Genomic DNA, 18,168 nt, shown 5'->3' with positions numbered 1-18,168 from the left:
AAGTGCAGGCTCACCGCTCATAGCCTTATACCCTAATCAAGAGCTCGGTTCTACTATAGCAAACACAACCTACTAATAAACACCATACCTATCTTCCGCCTCTCATCTAACAAGTAATCAGAACCAATCAAAACGAAAAAAAATCAACAACAAGCACTATTCATTACACACGTAAAACTGCATATCAGTAACACATAAGCTGAGGTCTCAAATTTTATTAGCAGTTCGAATCACACGAACTACATTTTTCGGTTTCGACAACAATAATAAACTCAAAACACTTTCGAAATGTGACAGAAGTATCAAACATTCAAACTACAACAGCACGAAAACTGAAGCAAGCTTTCTTTATCAGTACCTGTGTGACAGCTTCTCCTTCTCTTGGTAATCCTCCACATACCTGCATCAAACCGCAACCGAATGTCTTAAACCAAATGAAATTGATGAGCTTTATAGTATGAATAGTGAAGAAAGGTGGAAACCCTAAGTTGAGATCGGACTTACAGGCGGACGGCGATGAGGGGAGCGAGGAGGAGAGTGGCGGAGAGCCAGTTTTCGGAGACTTTGTGGTGGATCTTGGCCGGAAGGTCCTTCCAGAGGCCCGGCATGACCTTCTGCTGGAATGGAGAGAGCGCGTACACCACCGCCTTCATCTTCACTGGTTGCTTCCCCATTTCTCTCTTCTTTCTTCTCCCAAATTTCCGAGACCTATTTTTTTGGGTCTGCGTTGAAACAATGAGACGACATTATCAGATTCCAGGACCGGGGATCAACGGTTCTGATTTGGTTGACTCCGTCAAGTAATTGCACGCCACGTAGCCAAGTGCTTGGGCTTAGCAGCGAGTTTGTTAATTACTCCTTTTGTAAAACGTGGTTTACCATGTACACGAGTTGGTACGAGCTTAGGTGCATCACCCTCCTACAATATTACTTTATGTCCAAATCTCTTAGGATATGTCTAAAAGACTAATTATTTTAAAAATATTTCGAAATTTTGACTAGATTTTTGTTAACTTTTCTACTCCAGTAGAATAGTTAAGATGTAACTAATTTTAGTTTTAACTAAAAGTTGTAGCTAAATTTAGCTAGAGTTGAGAGAAAAATAGCTTTTGTCTAAATTTTCTAACGTTTCAATTTATAGCTCAGTTTGAGTCTAGGTATCTGAGCATAACTCATTAACAAGCTAGTTATAGTTAAGTCTTAACCATATTTAGCTATTAAAATAACTTTCATTGTTGGAGATGTCATTATAAACTTATATTGTACGTCAATGGAAGCATTCTAAACTCGATCGACATAAAATTCTCATATATATCGCCTGAAAACTCCGCTCCTCTATGTTGATGTATAGGCAGTATAGTAGACCTAAAGAGTCATGGGATTCGTTTTTGGTGGACATTAGTCTGAATTTGGCTTTAAATGATAATTCTCATAGGCCCAATCCATATACGGAGTACTCAACTAAATGAGTGTTACAAACTTACTAACGCAAACTATGATCATACAAAAAAGCCTAACTCTACAGGGTTATGCCCTCAATCTAGCTTCAATGTACTTTGAATGAATGTGTTACGAACTTAATAACGCAAACGGATTTCTTATCTTTTTCGGGTACTCATAGAATAGCCAACTGAATAGTAATCTTTAAAGAAAAATAAAGTTACATTAGTCACTTATAAAAATGATATATTACAAATCATGAAGGATGTGATGATTAAAGTTTAAATGAGCTCCTAAAAACTAATCATACACCCATAACGCATGTCGCATTCCACCGCCTTGCTCTGGCTGTATTAGCGTTTACCGATGGCAATATTCGTAAATAATTAACACCCAACTGGCCTATTTAATTACTTTCCTTCCACCAAAGTAGAGTAGCGCAAAACCAGACCAAACCTCACTTCTCGGTTTCTCCTACATTCTCATTCTCCGAAGTCCACAACCAGTTTCAGAGTTGAAACCTCCGTCTCCTGTTTCAAGGTCTGCTCCAAATCCCAACCTCCCCAATCCAAAGTCCAAACCCATCTGCTTGTTTTCTTTGTTAGCTCAATTGTCACTCATAATTGATCAATCCCAAGAGAGTTTTGAGTGTTTAATCTTTGTCTGTGAAGTTTGAATCTTTATTTGTTTTGTAGATTGGGAACTGTATCCAAGTCGAGAATCAGAAGGAGGAGATGGGATCAGAAGGGCCAAAGAGCGTGGTGATTAATGTGAGTGGGTTCAAGAAGTTTCAAGGTGTGGCTGAGAACCCAACTGAGATTATAGTCAACAATCTGAGAAGCTATGTGGAGAAGCAAGGCTTGCCTTCTGGTCTGACACTTGGGAGTTGCACCATTCTTGAGACTGCTGGAGATGGTGCTAGTCCAGCTCTTTACAAGGCCATGGAGTCTGGGATTTCAATAGCGGAGTCAAACACCAATGATCAAGTTGTATGGGTCAGTGTCGATTATTTGAGTTTTATTTGGGGTTCATGGTGGATGGATAATTGTGCTAATCGTTTTCAGAAGTCAAAATGATGATCTGTGGCTGCTTTTGGGGACATTGGCAGCCCTATTAGATTAAGTGCCTAACCTTAATGTTTTGACCAATATGGGCAGTTGGTATCTCTATCCGTTACGAAATCATATGCCTAATTTTATGTGTGACTTTAGGTACATATCAAAATTTAGAATTATCTAGTTCATTGTTGGTTTGTTCTGTCATTTTTATTCATATTTGTAGGGTACTTGCTCTTGAAATGTCTTTGGGTCGTTCCACCGTGATTGTTTTCACTATGATAAACTAAATCTGGTAGAGAGATTAGGTATCTTCACTTGAGAGACCCTTTGTTCAGGAAATGAGAAAACAATTTTGGATTTCTTCCCTTAGCACATGTTACTTACTGGAGGTTAAGAACTGAAGACTAAAACATGGATATCTCACTTGCCACAAACCATTGCCAAGAAGTATTTTGATTTATGATCACAAATCTGTTACCTTGAGATTGTGTAAATTGCTAGAGCCTTCAGAAGGCTGTATCATATTGTAGTAATTGTACTGACAGATACTTCCATTTCTACTTCAGCTTCACTTGGGGGTGAACAGTGGAGCTATGAAATTCGCTATTGAGCGGCAAGCTGTTAATGAAGCCACCTTTCGCTGCCCGGATGAGTTTGGATGGCAACCTCAGGTGGGTTTGGCTATTCCTGATGTGGTGTTATATTGTTTATTTTGTCCAGCATTGGTAGGTTATCTTTGATTTTCATTGAACTAATACCATTTATTATTTTGTACCAGCAATTCCCAATAATTGAAGCAGATGGGGAAATTTCTCGAGCAAGAGAGGTATCGCTACAATCTGTTCACAAAGTTACTCATGGAAAATATGAATTTTATATAACTTTGTATCCTGTGGTTTCATTGATCATGGTCGTAAATGATTGTTGCCAGTCATTTCTATGTGTGTTGTCACCTTTCTGGGGTCAGTTGTTAGCGAGGGACTTTAATATATAACTTTACTGCGTGTAGGAATTTTCCTCTTTATATTTTATTTTATATTTTATTTTTATGTAAGCAACCAATGGAAAGGCTTCAATTCTGCAGGGGGAAATGTAATGCTAATATCTGTTATTGTTGCTACTACTTCATCCAACCAATTAGGTGTTGATTGAGTTTTGGCTGAAACACTCTTTGTTGAACCTGCTGCATAGAAATTTAATTATTATTTGTGAAATTGTGATGTCGGTATCGAAAAACTTAATTTTTGGACTTGGCATTCTGTCTTTTCATCCAAAAAACCCATATATTATGCTCTTGCAAACCCCTCCCCCTGATCTCTCTCAACGAATTTTCCGGTGCTAATTTTCCACCATCTTGTTTATGTAGACTTCCTGCTCAATTGATGCCATGCTTAAGATCCTGAAGAAGAAGGGATTTGATGTGGCAATATCAGATGATGCAGGACGGTTTGTGTGCAATTACGTCTACTATCATTCTCTCCGGTTTGCAGAAGAAAAGGGTCACAAGTCTCTATTTGTCCATGTTCCCCTCTTTTCCAGAGTTGATGAAGAAACTCAGATGCGGTTTGTGGCCTCTCTTCTGGAGGCCATTGCTGCAACATGCTAACGCCATTGTCACAATGCTTCATCCTTTGTATCTTCATGTTTCAATGCCATTTTCTGTTAAAATGTATATCGATGGTGTCAATATCATTGTGGTTGTAAAAGGGTCATTTTTATGAGCTTTCATTTCCGTTTGCCTTTAGTATTGTCCAGGGTGATGTTTCAATGTAAAAAGGAAAGGACATTTTCAAACCAATCTTGTGATTTGTGGAAAGATTTGCCCTTGGTTTCTGTACTTCATATGTGTGCATATTCAAGCTTCAATCAAATCTTATGGCGAAACTCTGAGGTTGTGACTTTGACTCGAACTACAATTTAGTCTAACGACATAAGTCTCAGAGGTTGTGACTTCGACTCACAATAGACTCTTGGTAACATATCTTGTTGTACTAGAACGTGGAAACATATATACAACTCTTTGATGTAATTATAAGGCTTATTACACCAAAGCTATAATAGAACATGGATTCAGTTTAGATTTTCAAATGTGGATTTTACCGCCGAGAGGTCTAAGGTCGATTCGATTAATATCTTCCTCTGTTCGGGCCATTGGAGCTTCATCAATCTCGTCTCTGGGTTTCGGCTCATATTTTGGACCCAGCTCCAGTGATCAAGTTTACTCCAACAACCGGAGAATAGACCATTTCATAAAATCCGGGGACTTAAACAATGCGCTCAATGTGTTCGATGAAATGCCTCAGTACGATGTTGTTACCTATAACTTGCTTATTTCAGGGCACGGCCGATTCGGGCTGCGAGAGCAGGCTTTTCGGCTTTATACTGATATGGTTTCGGAGGGAATTAGAGAGACTGCATCAACGTTTTCATCTACCTTGGGGAGTTGTGGTGATGCAGGGTTATATAGAGAAGGTGTCCAAGTTCACTGCAGGGCGGTGTTGCTTGGGTTTGGTTTGAATGTGTATGTTGGGAGCTCGTTGGTAGGCTTTTACTTGCGTATGGGGCAAGACAATGTGGCTGTGGAGTTGTTTGGTGAGTTGCCGGAGAGAAGTTTGGCTGTGTGGAATTTGTTGTTGCGTGGGTTTTGTGAACTGCGTCGAGTGGAGGAGATGTTTGGGTTGTATTGTAGGATGAAGTTAGATGGTGTGGTTCCAAATGGGCTTAGTTATTGTTATTGGATACGTGCATGTAGTAGTGGGAAGCTTTTGAATGGAGGAAAGCAGCTGCATTGTCATGTTGTGAAGGAGGGATGGTTGGGATCGAATGTGTTTGTGGACAATGCTCTGGTAGATTTGTACTCTGCTTGTGGGAGTTTGATTGATGCGAGGGAAGCATTTGAAGCAATTCGAGTGCAGGATGTCATATCTTGGAATTCGATTGTTTGGGTCAATACCGAAAATGATTTGCTGCTTGATGCTCTCGAGCTGTTTGCCAAGATGCAGGTTTGGGGGAAGAGGCCGTCCATCCGTTCATTTGTTGGGTTTTTGAATTTTGCTAGTAGGAATCAGAATATTCAACTCGGGAAGCAGATGCACTCATATGTTCTGAAGTCGGGTTTTGATAAGGGTTCGAGTGTTCATGTTCAGTCTGCTCTCATAGATATGTATGGGAAATGCGGTGACATTGAGAGTTCTGTGTGCGTATATGAAGAAGGCCATGACAAAACTTTGGAGGGTTGCAATTCATTAATGACATCTTTGTTGCATTGTGGTGTTATTGAGGATGTGCTGGAGATGTTTGGTTTGATGATTGACGAGGGAATTGGTTTTGATGAAGTTACTCTTTCTACAACCCTGAAAGCTTTATCACTATCTGTATTTGCACGTTTAGGCAGCTGCAAATTGCTGCACTGCTGTGCAGTGAAATCAAGTTTTGAATCTGATATTGCAGTTTCGTGTTCACTAATCGAAGCATATGCAAGATGTGGTCAGGTGAAACTTTCCCACCAGGTTTTTGATGAACTCCCTGCACCAAATGTCATCTGTTTTACAGCAATTATCCATGGGTATGCCCTAAATGGAATGGGAGGTGAATGTCTTCACTTGCTTCAAGAAATGGTGGGAAAGGGTATGAAACCTGATAAAGTGACGGCGTTGTGCGTGCTTAGTGGGTGCAACCATTCAGGTCTGGTTGAAGAAGCAAAATTGCTCTTCAACTCAATGGAAATGCTATATGGGATTCAACCGAACCAAAAACATTATTCGTGCATGGTTGATCTTTTAGGTCGAGCAGGTTTGCTAAATGAAGCGGAAGAGTTGCTACAACAAACGCCACCTGGAAAAGGCGATTGCGTTTCGTGGAGCTCATTGTTGCGAAGTTGTATGGTACACAAGAATGAGATAATGGGAAGACGAACAGTAAAAACTTTGTTAAAGCTTGAGGTAGAAGACCCTGCAATTTTGTTGCAAGCTTCAAATTTTTATTCAGAAATCGGTGAGTTTGACTCCGCAATGCAAATCCGAGAATTTGCAATAGCACAGCAAGTGACAAGGGGCATAGGTCACAGCATGGTTGAGGTAAACAACCACAGTCACCGTTAGCATCTCGAACTGATGGAACTAGCTCGGCAAATTGTTGATTACCCCAGTGGCTTAGGTCCAAGTCTAACATTTCTGAATATAATTGTCAACATTACTGTAGTTGTGGTTTTGCTTCTTTTATAGGTAAAGTGTTAGGTGTGCATGTAGTGAATGACAGAATTGTACCTTTGTCATTCTGTTTGATCTAACTAATCCGTTGACATAATCTATTCCTTGAAAGAAACTGTTCTGGATTTTGTTTTCCGATGATATACTGTTTTGGATTTAGTTGTTATTTCAAAGTTTCTATTTTTACCATTAACTTTAATCTTGTTGATGCATTTTTATTTTCCTTTTCTTAAAATAGATGCCAGGACTAGATTCAGATTGCAGGACACTAGCTATGAGTGGTGGATTTTTGTGTGCTGATTTAAGAGTAAAGCAAAGAACATATATTTTTCCTTCGCTTAAAGTGTGGGATTGTAGAAATAGGTTACATCTTCATGTACTTTCAAGCCAAGCCATATATTCCACAAACCTCTTCATTTCTTGTACTAATCTACTGATATAAATTATAACCCATTGTTCACTATACAAATCAAATCAAACTTGTAATACAGCAAAGGATACAACAAACATGGATAAATTCTTCATGGTTTCTTTTCTTGCTATGCTGATAGCAGTTTATGGAGTCGCAGGAAACACAGTCTATGACGACATTGGCATGCTTGATGAGCTTGAAAGCTTTGACATAGAAGAAGACAATGAGGTGGACGTCTTTGAGATCCCTTCATGGACAAGCGAACGAGGCGGCAAGGTTCTTGTTAATGTGGATAGCTTTGGTGCAATTGGAGATGGAGTTTCTGATGACACTCAGGTGAGCGTGTTATATAAACTGTAAATTTAACATTTCTTGTCATTTGCAATGTCGTATTACTAGATTGTTGCTAGTATCCAGCGGCTACTATGGCGAAAAGGTGTTTGATTCCATTAAACCGATAGAATCTTATCATATTTGAAATATGCTGTAATCAGCATTCAGCAGTAGTTTGATGAAAAAACATGACCTCTAAAAGTTTCCATATGTTTTGACTTGGCCAGTTTTAGACTTTTAGACTATGAAATAAATTCATTACATTAAATAGCTTCTATCACAGTGAACATTAACTTATTCTTCTGAAATGGCCTTCATATAAGGCCTTTGTAAAAGCTTGGAATATTGCATGCAATACAACAAAAGCTGTTTTCCTGGTACCCCAAGGACGCCTCTATCTAGTAAATGCAACAAGATTTCAAGGGCCATGCGCAGATAGCCTAGTCATCCAGGTAATATTTGAACAATTTTCACGTCTCGGTTAGAATTTATCCTCTGTAGTTTGAACGGTACATAGCACGTATGATGCATATTGTATTATTACCATGGATGATAATATCATACTGAATGCGGTACAACAGATTGAAGGAACAATAGTAGCACCAGGTGATCCTGACAACTGGGATCCCAAATTTCCACGAACATGGCTTGATTTCTATAAACTGAAGGGAGTACTTTTTCAAGGTCGTGGAATTATTGATGGATCAGGCAGTAAATGGTGGGCATCATCCTGCAAAAAGAACAAGACAAATGTAAACTTTTGGAAATTCGTAGTTTCTATTCCTGATCCAAGCACTTCAAATTAAAAAAAAAAAAAAACAATGATGAATACTAATTTTAATTTTTTTGTCTTCCCAATTTCTACAGCCTTGCAGGGGCGCTCCAACAGTAAGTATCTTGAACTGAAGTCACAAACTTATAAGTCTTATAACTATACTTGAACAAGATTCCTTCGAATGATAAGGGATCGAAAATTCAGGACCACTGCATATATTTAGAGTTGATGGTTTTATTGTAGGCATTTACTATTGATAGAAGCTCAGCTATACAGGTTAAAGGGCTCACCATCCAGAACAGTCAACAAATGAATTTCGCCATATCTCAAAGCGATTCTGTACGAGTTTATGCAGTCCAAGTCTCGTCACCAGGAGACAGTCCTAACACTGATGGGATCCATATTACTGCATCTACTAATGTGGTTCTTCAAGACTGCAAAATTGGAACAGGTGAATCATTATTTGTCCTCAAACTTTCATATCTTAAAGTGGGGAAATGGAATGAAAATTAATGGCTATTTGTGATATAAAGAGCATTCTCAAAGACTGAATTCCCTAATAAGCAAATAACCAAAAGAAGAAGTTTGAACATTAAGATAGGGAAACATATTAGCTATGAATAATGTGTGCTCCAACTGAAAGGTGCACAACTGCATGGCATGCATAGCAATTGAAATCACTGACCCATTTGGTTTTATGTTGATTCCGAATATGATATGCAGGAGATGACTGCATCTCAATTGTCAATGGTACATCAAATATTAAGATGAAGAGAATCGTTTGCGGACCAGGACATGGAGTCAGGTACTCTCTACTTTGGTTGTATATTAAGTCTATAAACGGCCCTGAGTGATAAAGTAATTGGTCCTCGAAAATAATTTCATCTCATTTGTTGGTATGAATTTGGGCTACCAGCATTGGAAGTCTAGGGAAGGACAATTCCAGCGGCATGGTCACAAAAGTGGTCTTGGATACAGCATACCTCAGGGGGACTACCAATGGCCTCCGCATCAAGACCTGGCAGGTTTTTAATCTACAATCAAAATGATTCTTTGGTCTTATGATAAATTGATAATATTGACAGTGATGTCATAATGAACACTTCTTTCCTCTTTGACACTTTGGGGTACGCCCTTGTATAGGGAGGTTCTGGTTATGTTCGTGGAGTCCGTTTCCAAAATGTAAGGATGGAAGATGTTTCAAACCCCATAATCATAGATCAGTTTTACTGTGACTCCCCCAAAGCTTGTCAAAATCAGGTAATGCTCTCTCTGTTTTGATTTCTGGAAGTGATTCAGAAAATGGGCAACCAAAGCTATCCAATTGAATACCTGTTAACTTGCAAGTTGAGCTTCTTTCTCTTTACATTGTAGACATCAGCCGTGCAAATAAGCCAAATCATGTATCGTAACATTTTGGGAACTACAATGAGTAAGAACGCCATGAAGTTTGCCTGCAGTGACACAGTTCCATGCAGCAACCTAGTCCTCAGCAACGTCAACTTGGAGAAGAAAGACGGCACGGTGGAGACCTACTGCAACTCTGCCGAAGGCTTTGGGACTGGAGTCGTGCATCCATCAGCAGATTGTCTAAATTCTCATGACAAAGACATGATAATCATCAATCAGCCTGCCGAAGTTGAGCATGCAGACCCCAGTGTAGAACATATTGTGCATACTGAACTGTGACCTGTACAGGTCATATGCACATACCTAAATAACTGTTTGATAGTATACTAAACAGAGTAATTGAGCTTGTAGAATGCTCGTATAGTAAATTGATGTTAAGGATTCTTGGAGGGAGGTTTGAGGTAAAGTGGTAAACATGTCATATTTTTTAGGAGAAGCTGCGGAGTGTGATCCCGTATAGCTATACAGTATAATGAAACTAAAATTCTTGTCAAGACAAATAGCTCGTTTTGTTCACCTGCTCAACAAGTTCGATACTCGGGTTAATTAGAATCATGGTAATTCTCCATTATTTCTTTCGTTTTGAAGAGGATGAGAATCAAAGAGGACAGAGAGCTGGACCCAGAAGGGCGAAAGGGCGAGAGATTCATGGCTTTTAGACGTAGAAAAAGGGCAAAGCAACTTGTACGGCGGCCATGTTTGTCGTCGCCCTATATATGCTGACATGTTCTAGCTCTCAGAGTCTAAGAGATAGATTACGTTTACTCTTTGTGACTAAATATCTTCATTATTTGGGTGTGACCAAATAAGTAGATATACGTCGCCCATCATGTTTCTGCAATTAAGTATCAGCCTGGATCTAGTTGATTGAGATATGACATGTTTTGGCAAAGTGCCAGGCTGCTAAGATGCAAATGTGCCAGCTCGAGAGGTTGACCGGAAGGCGCCCATCTCTGATAGAACATGGGAATGACATAGTTCTCCGGCGAGAGATAAGCCGACTCGGTATGTATGAGTAACAACATAACAGCTCACAGCTCTCGAGTTTCAATACTCGAAAGTCGTATGTAATGTTCCGGAGTATTGAAACCACGGAGTTGTGAGCATTAGAAATTTAGAATAGTATAGGGCACATTGCAAGGGGCGATTAATATAAAGGCTCACATCATTCCCGGACTCTAGGATCGGTTGCAGGACTTGCATAATTTAAAGTTGTAGAGCAAACAAAACAACTCTGCCAGACGAGAAATTGTCACACGCTCTGGTTTGATCCTTGAATAAACAAATGGAATAGTTTAGGGTATCAATTCAAGTTTCAATCATCACTAGAAACATGCCATGATTCCAAGCAAAGAGATTTGAAAGATAGTATTCCATGGAGAGAAAAATAACAAACACACCAAATGGCTAATTTATTCGAAAACAAAACTCCAAAAACAAAGAGTACAGTCGAAATCACATGCCTGACTGACTCTATAACTAATGAATAGACGCAAATGAAAACAAAAACCATGGAAGAACACAATCACCTAGCCCATTAGTCCAGACATTTAACTTAATGGGAAGAGATTTTGAGGTTCAGGGACTTGTTGATCCATGCCTTCCAGCTCCCACTCCCCTTGCGAGAAATCGCAGCTGCCGGTATCTCAGCCTCCGGCATTTTCACAGGCTGAGGCTTCTTGCATAGCATAAAGTTCCGAGATCCTTGCGATCCAATTGTGTCCCATGAACTCAGAGCTGCAAGCAATCAAAAATGCACATACACAATCATAACTAGTCCCACAACAGTTTCATCTACCAACATCAAACAGCATTCAAAAGTTCAAAAATTTATGTCTGAAGCTAAATTAAACAATGCGAAATGTTGGGTAAAGAGTTTTTAGGAGACATTACCATCCGGACCAGCCGTAGGGCAGTAGAGCACGAACTCATTGAGATGGGAGCCGAGAATCGGAAGGCGGCCCTCACGAGCATAGGATTTCAAGGCGGTGTCGATCACCGCAGCCACAAGAGCCTCCTCGTTGACAACGAACCGGATCGGGCCGGCACTGCCCAGCACGGTGATGCTGATCAAGAACCTGTTGCCCTTGGCGGCGGCCTGGCTCTTCTTCTGCTTGTACAGCAACATTTTTGTACAAAATCAATACCGAAATCGCGGCTGAGAGATTATTTGATCAAACAAAAACAATAGAAGACGGTTTCGAACGAAAAGATGAGAGTAAGGACTGTTGAGAAATTAAATCGCAGCTAGATCGCGGCGGCGAATTGATTCAGGGGTCGACGCCGAGGCAGCGGTAGTACCAGCCTTCCTTGCAGGAGCCGAAGGAGAAAGCAGATGCGGCGGAGACAGGGAGGAGAATAGCAGCAGCGCTCGCCCTCGATTGTGAAATCGAGCGCATGAAATTACTGACGCTTAAGATTTCCACCATTCACAACCTGCTTCGATCTCGAAATTTTCTCCCAAGAAAAATTGGGGGCTTCTTAGACGAAGCTATTGTTAAACCTGATTCAGAAACAAAAGTGAGAAACTGTAGACTCAAAAATAAGGGTTAGGGTTTGACGAAGGGGGCGGCTAGGCTCTCTCTCTGTTTCTTCCTCTCTCTTTCTGCGTTTTGAAGTTTGATTCCTTCTCTGAGGAAGAAGAGAGGAGAGCCTAATTTATACGGTTTGGGGGATTTTATTTATTTATATATTATTTTTTCTGTTGCTTGGAGTTGGTAAATTTTTGCTGCCACCGACTCGTCCAGATTTACCGCTCCTTTATTACACTCCTTAAAATTTTACTGGCCTGTGTTATTACCGTGTCTGAAAATTTGATTAACGTTTTTACTCTCTCTCGTTGTTAACGAACTCGAGCTTTTCATACGTTGTTGGAGTAATTATTTTGTATCTCTGTCACACCACGTGGCACTATTATGTGGTGTACCCAACCAATCATAATATGTTATGGTATGATTAACATGCACGCAGTAAAAATGATAGAAATGTATTTACATATAAGAACCAATCATAAACAATCACTGTAAAAAATAAACCGATAACATTAAGAAGGTATGTCACGTGAAATATGTGGCGGGTATATATAATAATTTCTCATATTGTTGTCATATGGTGTTCTGTTAATCTCCGGTAAATTTTACTACAGTGAACACTAAATTGAATAGAATATTAAGTTTTTTTTTTGACCAAAAATGTAAGTAAACGTCTACCCGTATTTTTTTATGGCAAATAATGTAGATGTCAATATGAATACTTTTGATATTTTTCAAGGGATGCATTATTCATGTGTGTCTAGGAGTAGTTTATTAATTTGATCTTGCAAAATGCATCAACTTGGTTGAAATATTACAGCGTGATAATAAGAATACTACGTTGAAATTTTCGTCTCCTTCTCTAAGAAATATATTATTAATAATTAAAAAAATTATATTCTAATTGATTTACCAAGATATTAGAAACGTGTACAATATTATGGAATCCATCCTTTCAAGGGTAGAGGCGTAGAGCTACCGAAGGGTCAAAAAGGGTAGATGTTTATAGATTTCTTCTTTGGAAGTTAGCTCAACTGAACTCAAATTTAAGTTGATTTACTTAATTATATATATTGGCACCCCTTTACGTTTTAGCTACATATTGACCCTCTCGTTCCGTCCCTTCATCGTTTTCTGTTTGATTTAAAATATATATAAATGTGGGAATGGTATATCTAAGCGATTAAAATACAAGATTCTCTCGATTAATTATGTCAAAATACCAAAAAAAAGAGCATAATGCATGTATTTCCACATACAGTAATTAGCTGCTTTCGGACAAATCGTGCACTTATAAAAAAGAGCAAATCATCTCATTTTCCTCTAAACATCCTCTAATCACATAACCTCCAAATTATCAATTAGTTCACGTTGGTTAGTACATGTGCACTTACAACTGATTAGCTCATTAGCTGCTAATTAAAGTAATTAATTGCATTAGTGAGGTATATAGGTTTTGCTCATTATTAAATTATAGAAATTGAGTATGCAATATATAATAATTCGCCTCCAAAGCTAGCTTAAGATGCCAAAGATGTCCACATTAGAGCTTTTCTAGTTTCTTCCTAATACGAAGATAAAGACACGAAAATAGCATATTCTAATCCATCGCACGGATGCCAGTCAACTCGACCTGCCCCGCCTACCCATGCCTTGGCTGGCAAGACAGACCAGTTTATGGACTTCTTATTCAGTTTTAATACTAACTTTAATTTCTATTAATTGTTTAAGCTCCCATGTATCGGTCACATTTAGATTCAAACCTTTGACATAACAGCTATATTTTATTTTTTTGACTAATTGAGGGTTGCCTAATGAACAAGTCATATTTTCACCAAAACAAAAAAGGAGTCCGGTCTTGCAAGAACCCTAATTTATAATAAGACGTATCAACCAAAACCACAGGTTCAAGATTTTCCATATTGTAAATGATATTTTGATGACTCATTACAATGTTGGTTGGCCTGCAAGCACCAACAGAGATTAAATCATTGCTTCAATGAACTGTCAACCAAAGACGCATGACAATGGCGAGTACAGTTTAGTTTGAGTGAAGCTCTTACATATGCTAGACGCGTAGACTTTATAGCAATGGCGGAGCCATAATTGTGAGTCTACTGGTGCACAAATTACAAAACACATGCATGCAAAGAAGATTTAATTCCACAACGATATTTTGTAATGTGGCATTTAAATTTTGTGCACACACAATAACTAAAATTAATATTTTTAAAAAATAAGTGATTCACTGTGAGGATCTAATATATATATATATAATAACATGATATAAGTTTTGTAAAAAAGTGACTTAAGAAGAGAAGAATACAAAGTAAAAAGTAGTAAGAAAGTTAAAAAAAAAACTATGTTTACTATTGTGTGAATGGAACATAGGACGTCTTTCACACTACATAAATGGCAGACCATTACACCAAACTACATAATTTATATTATCCAACTACAAAAATTATATAAATCGTAACTGGTGCACTGGCACCAGTAGGCACCAATGTGGCTCCACCGTTACTTTATAGCAATTCGATCGCGACAATTATTTAGAATGGAAATGGCGTTTGTATATACATATTTTAATTTGGAACATGTAGTTTGAGAACATTTGTTATAACTTCTCGCTTGAAAGAACCTAAAATATAAAAAATGGTGCTCATTCAGATGTTGCAGAGAAGAAGAAGAGGTATCGAAGCTTATATAAATAAGATCAATATCAGAGTAAAATAGTACCTGCATGACATAATATTGACATACATCAAGAAAACTACTAGTTATATATTTATATACATTAATCAACACCGTGGATTAATGTTTTCGATATGCATGCACATATATTTGATGTCACTCTCACTCACTCACTGTCTCACATGTACTAACATGATCATATTCTTGGAGAATATATTTAAGCAGACGTAGGTAACATGAATGATTATAAACCACACTTATAAGCTGGGGCTTGAAATCAACTTAAGGTTATGCGTTTTAGATGAACATATATATATGCATGCATATATGGAACCGAATAATATGAGTTGCAAAATCAGAACCTTGACTATACGACGATGGCTAAGAGAGCCTCAATTAAAAGCAACCAGATGAAAGCCCCACCATTCTTTGTGTTTATCCTCATTCCCATTTTGGAACGGTGGTCCAGATGAATACGTAGTTATATCCTGTATATAAGTACGCGTACAGCTGAAGCTGATGGACTGATGAAGTGTATAGATATATATATATATATATATATAATTTCGAATGAGATTTTTCCATGGACGAGCACTTTTATTTATTGGACGAGTACTTATCATCTGTACGAACTACAATTCGAGGCTGAGAGTGAGAGTTGATATGATTCGCAAATCCCAGCGGCTCCCCCGCTCACCCTTTTTGCAAGGTGAATAGTATTATCACTATTATGCATCATGCATGAGCTCAATATGGTCCAGATAGTGAGTGGATGATCGAGACGACGGTTAGAGCTTATCATCGATCGAAAATGATTGATGAGAGATAGAGAGCAATACAAGCGTACGCATGTACTGCATTTAACGCAATATTGGAACAATTCAGAAAGATATCTTCTACTGATGTTGCCAGAGAATTAAGCAAAGCGAGAGTATATTATGGAGTAAATTATCGATCGCATGCAGCCTTTCCACGGTTCCCTACTCGATCTGCAGTAAGGCCTCGAGTTAACTGTAATGTTGAACACGTTACGCTGCGCTTTCTTTCTTCTTAATTAGGTTATGTAGGACGTCTTGCAACTCAATTACCACTACAGTTGAGGAATGTTTAATTACTTCAAGGAGCTTTATAGTTTGAGTGCCAAAATGATCGAGGAGCACATAATTTGTTACCTGTTTCTTCGTGCTTCACGTTTCACGCAAATGTTATAGGGGTAGGTTTCTGCCCGAAGGTTAAGATAGCGACCTCACAGAACTGTACGTTATGGTTAAAGGCACTGTGGATATGTTACAAGATGTTGCGCGCAAATATGGTCCTACCTTGTGAAAACGATTTTTCATCCCTGATTTCCATCCCTTATACGTTCAAGACAATATCCATGTGATTGGCTGACAAGCTAATCATCTTTAAAAATACCCACAAGACCCACCAAGATCTCAAAAATCCTCGGTAATGTATAGTGGAATTTCACCCCGAGAAGACATGCATTTATATATTTATGTGGTTGTGACACACCTCTGATTAGCATTTCCTTCTTGCCAATTGAATCAATTGAACTTTTATAATTCGGATGCAGCATGCAGGATATCTTGCTTCTTAATAATTAATTTCGATAGATGTAGGATAATATTAATTTTCCAAAATTATTAAACTATGGAGTTATTTAAACGTTAACGTTGAAGTTAACATTTGGATTTTATATAGGATATGGGCCGATTTAAGGGACAGTTATACCTTCATCTTGCTAGCTATAAAACCAAGTAGCCCGATCGACCTGAAATTCTGAAAATCCATAGAATGCAGTTTACAAATGTGCCCGTAGTTTTCAACTATTTCCGACAAGGAAGGCGGACCACGAGACCACTTCCACTTCTAAAAGAGAAAGCTAGAACCAGCGCTATGCAATTCGTGAAGCACAAAATTACACGTGCATAGCCTCACATCCTTCACTGCGTGAATGGTTGCGCCATATTATAGCTGAGATCGATATCGAGCTCTACAAATTAACCACAACCCTAATTCACTCGGCTTCTTCGTTCTGCAAGAGAATGGACAAGCAGAACCTCCTCGGACTTCTCCGCCTTCATATCAAGCGAGGCATCAACCTCGCCATCCGGGATTACAAGACCAGCGACCCTTACATCATCGTAACCATGGGGCGCCACAAGCTCAAGACTCGCGTGGTCAAGAAGAACTTGAACCCCGAGTGGAACGAGGAGCTCACTTTGTCGATGTTTACGTTGGACGAGCCTATCCTTCTCAACGTGTACGATAAAGACCACATCACCAACGACGACCCTATGGGGGATGCAGAGATTGACATCAAGCCCTACGTGGAGTGCCTGAAACTGGCCGCGGAGCTGGAGAGGCTCCCAGATGGGTGTGCGCTGAAGAAAATCCAGCCCAGCAGTAACAACTGCCTCTCCTCCGAGAGCTGCTGCACTTGGCACGAGGGCAAAATCGTCCAGGACATGGTACTTAAGCTGAGAAATGTAGAGTGTGGGGAACTTGTAGTGCAGCTTGAGTGGGTGAATATTCCGGGTTCTAAAGGTTTAGCTGCTGCTTAGGTCTAGTAGTTTTTGCAATTCATATATAGAATTTATAGTATAGCTTTCGAGTAGCATATATACGTTTTTTTTGTATTGAATGCACATGCATATATGTAATGATCGTCAAAATTTTATTACCAAGTTTTTTAAGCTCAGAAATGACCTAAAAAGTGTTTGGAGCATGTGATATTTGGATATACTAAATAAAAGATCTCGATTGGCTTCATCGTCACCAGAAAAAAGATGGTTTTTTCATGTTCAATTTAGATGCGTCATGCGTGCATATCCTTTGAATGCTGAGGCATTGGGTTTAGATAGATGGCTACAGTTGCATACTCTAATGATTCTAATCCTTCAACTGCAAAAATCAGGTCTTTTTTGCGGTACGTGGATGATTCAGAAGATCTGGACTGTGACTAATGAGAACATAAGTTTTGTTCTATATTAAGATACATTTAACCAGGCGTCTATGGGTGATCATTGTTCTAAACGTGCAAACATTGCTATGTACATGGAGAATATGCCATTCTCCAAGTTCTTATCGCAGGAGTATTGAGCTTGCTGCCAGAAAATGAAGTTTGGGATTTGGAATTTTGTTCATAGATATTTTTGTTACTCTTGTATGGATGTTAAGGTTGTATGGTTATGGTTTACTACTGAGATATCTTATCTTTAAATTTGCATGCTTGGTCTGAATTCCCCCTCAAAATCAATCTTTTGAAACAAGGTACCGAGGGCGCCAACTTGAACTGAAACAG

General features: G+C 38.9%; 6 protein-coding genes across 6 annotated transcripts; 4 read left to right on the top strand and 2 right to left on the bottom strand.

Annotated features, from left to right (window-relative positions):
* Positions 1–188: 188 nt before the first annotated feature.
* Positions 189–721, bottom strand: LOC126791538 (cytochrome b-c1 complex subunit 8-like). The gene is made up of 2 exons (XM_050517997.1): positions 505–721; positions 189–400 (listed from the first exon to the last, which is right to left on the bottom strand). Exons 1-2 carry the CDS (start codon positions 672–674, stop codon positions 352–354), a joined length of 219 nt encoding a protein of 72 aa, XP_050373954.1. The 5' UTR covers positions 675–721; the 3' UTR covers positions 189–351.
* A 1,143-nt stretch (positions 722–1,864) lies between these two features.
* LOC126790750 (uncharacterized) lies at positions 1,865–4,343 on the top strand. Its single transcript, XM_050517094.1, has 5 exons — positions 1,865–1,980; positions 2,136–2,435; positions 3,065–3,169; positions 3,277–3,324; positions 3,865–4,343. Exons 2-5 carry the CDS (start codon positions 2,175–2,177, stop codon positions 4,102–4,104), a joined length of 654 nt encoding a protein of 217 aa, XP_050373051.1. The 5' UTR covers positions 1,865–1,980; positions 2,136–2,174; the 3' UTR covers positions 4,105–4,343.
* Positions 4,344–4,537: 194 nt separating this feature from the next.
* On the top strand, positions 4,538–6,727 carry LOC126791594 (pentatricopeptide repeat-containing protein At3g03580). Its single transcript, XM_050518071.1, has one exon. The coding sequence runs from the start codon at positions 4,586–4,588 to the stop codon at positions 6,596–6,598; it is 2,013 nt and encodes a 670-aa protein (XP_050374028.1). The 5' UTR covers positions 4,538–4,585; the 3' UTR covers positions 6,599–6,727.
* A 474-nt stretch (positions 6,728–7,201) lies between these two features.
* LOC126790814 (probable polygalacturonase At1g80170) lies at positions 7,202–10,157 on the top strand. Its single transcript, XM_050517162.1, has 9 exons — positions 7,202–7,454; positions 7,775–7,903; positions 8,033–8,203; positions 8,319–8,339; positions 8,470–8,677; positions 8,950–9,031; positions 9,143–9,251; positions 9,370–9,486; positions 9,601–10,157. Exons 1-9 carry the CDS (start codon positions 7,215–7,217, stop codon positions 9,913–9,915), a joined length of 1,392 nt encoding a protein of 463 aa, XP_050373119.1. The 5' UTR covers positions 7,202–7,214; the 3' UTR covers positions 9,916–10,157.
* Positions 10,158–10,978: 821 nt separating this feature from the next.
* LOC126790815 (uncharacterized protein At4g22758) lies at positions 10,979–12,262 on the bottom strand. The gene is made up of 2 exons (XM_050517164.1): positions 11,530–12,262; positions 10,979–11,373 (listed from the first exon to the last, which is right to left on the bottom strand). The coding sequence occupies exons 1-2, from the start codon at positions 11,762–11,764 to the stop codon at positions 11,192–11,194; spliced, it is 417 nt and encodes a 138-aa protein (XP_050373121.1). The 5' UTR covers positions 11,765–12,262; the 3' UTR covers positions 10,979–11,191.
* Positions 12,263–16,909: 4,647 nt separating this feature from the next.
* LOC126792478 (protein C2-DOMAIN ABA-RELATED 7-like) lies at positions 16,910–17,428 on the top strand. Its single transcript, XM_050518893.1, has one exon. It carries the CDS (start codon positions 16,910–16,912, stop codon positions 17,426–17,428), a length of 519 nt encoding a protein of 172 aa, XP_050374850.1.
* The last annotated feature ends 740 nt before the right edge of the window (positions 17,429–18,168 follow it).

This window comes from Argentina anserina, chromosome 4, assembly GCF_933775445.1.
Source record: "Argentina anserina chromosome 4, drPotAnse1.1, whole genome shotgun sequence".
Taxonomy (NCBI): Eukaryota; Viridiplantae; Streptophyta; class Magnoliopsida; order Rosales; family Rosaceae; genus Argentina; species Argentina anserina.
The sequence above is the reverse complement of the archived record's forward strand: the minus strand, read 5'-3'. Positions and strand labels throughout refer to the sequence as shown.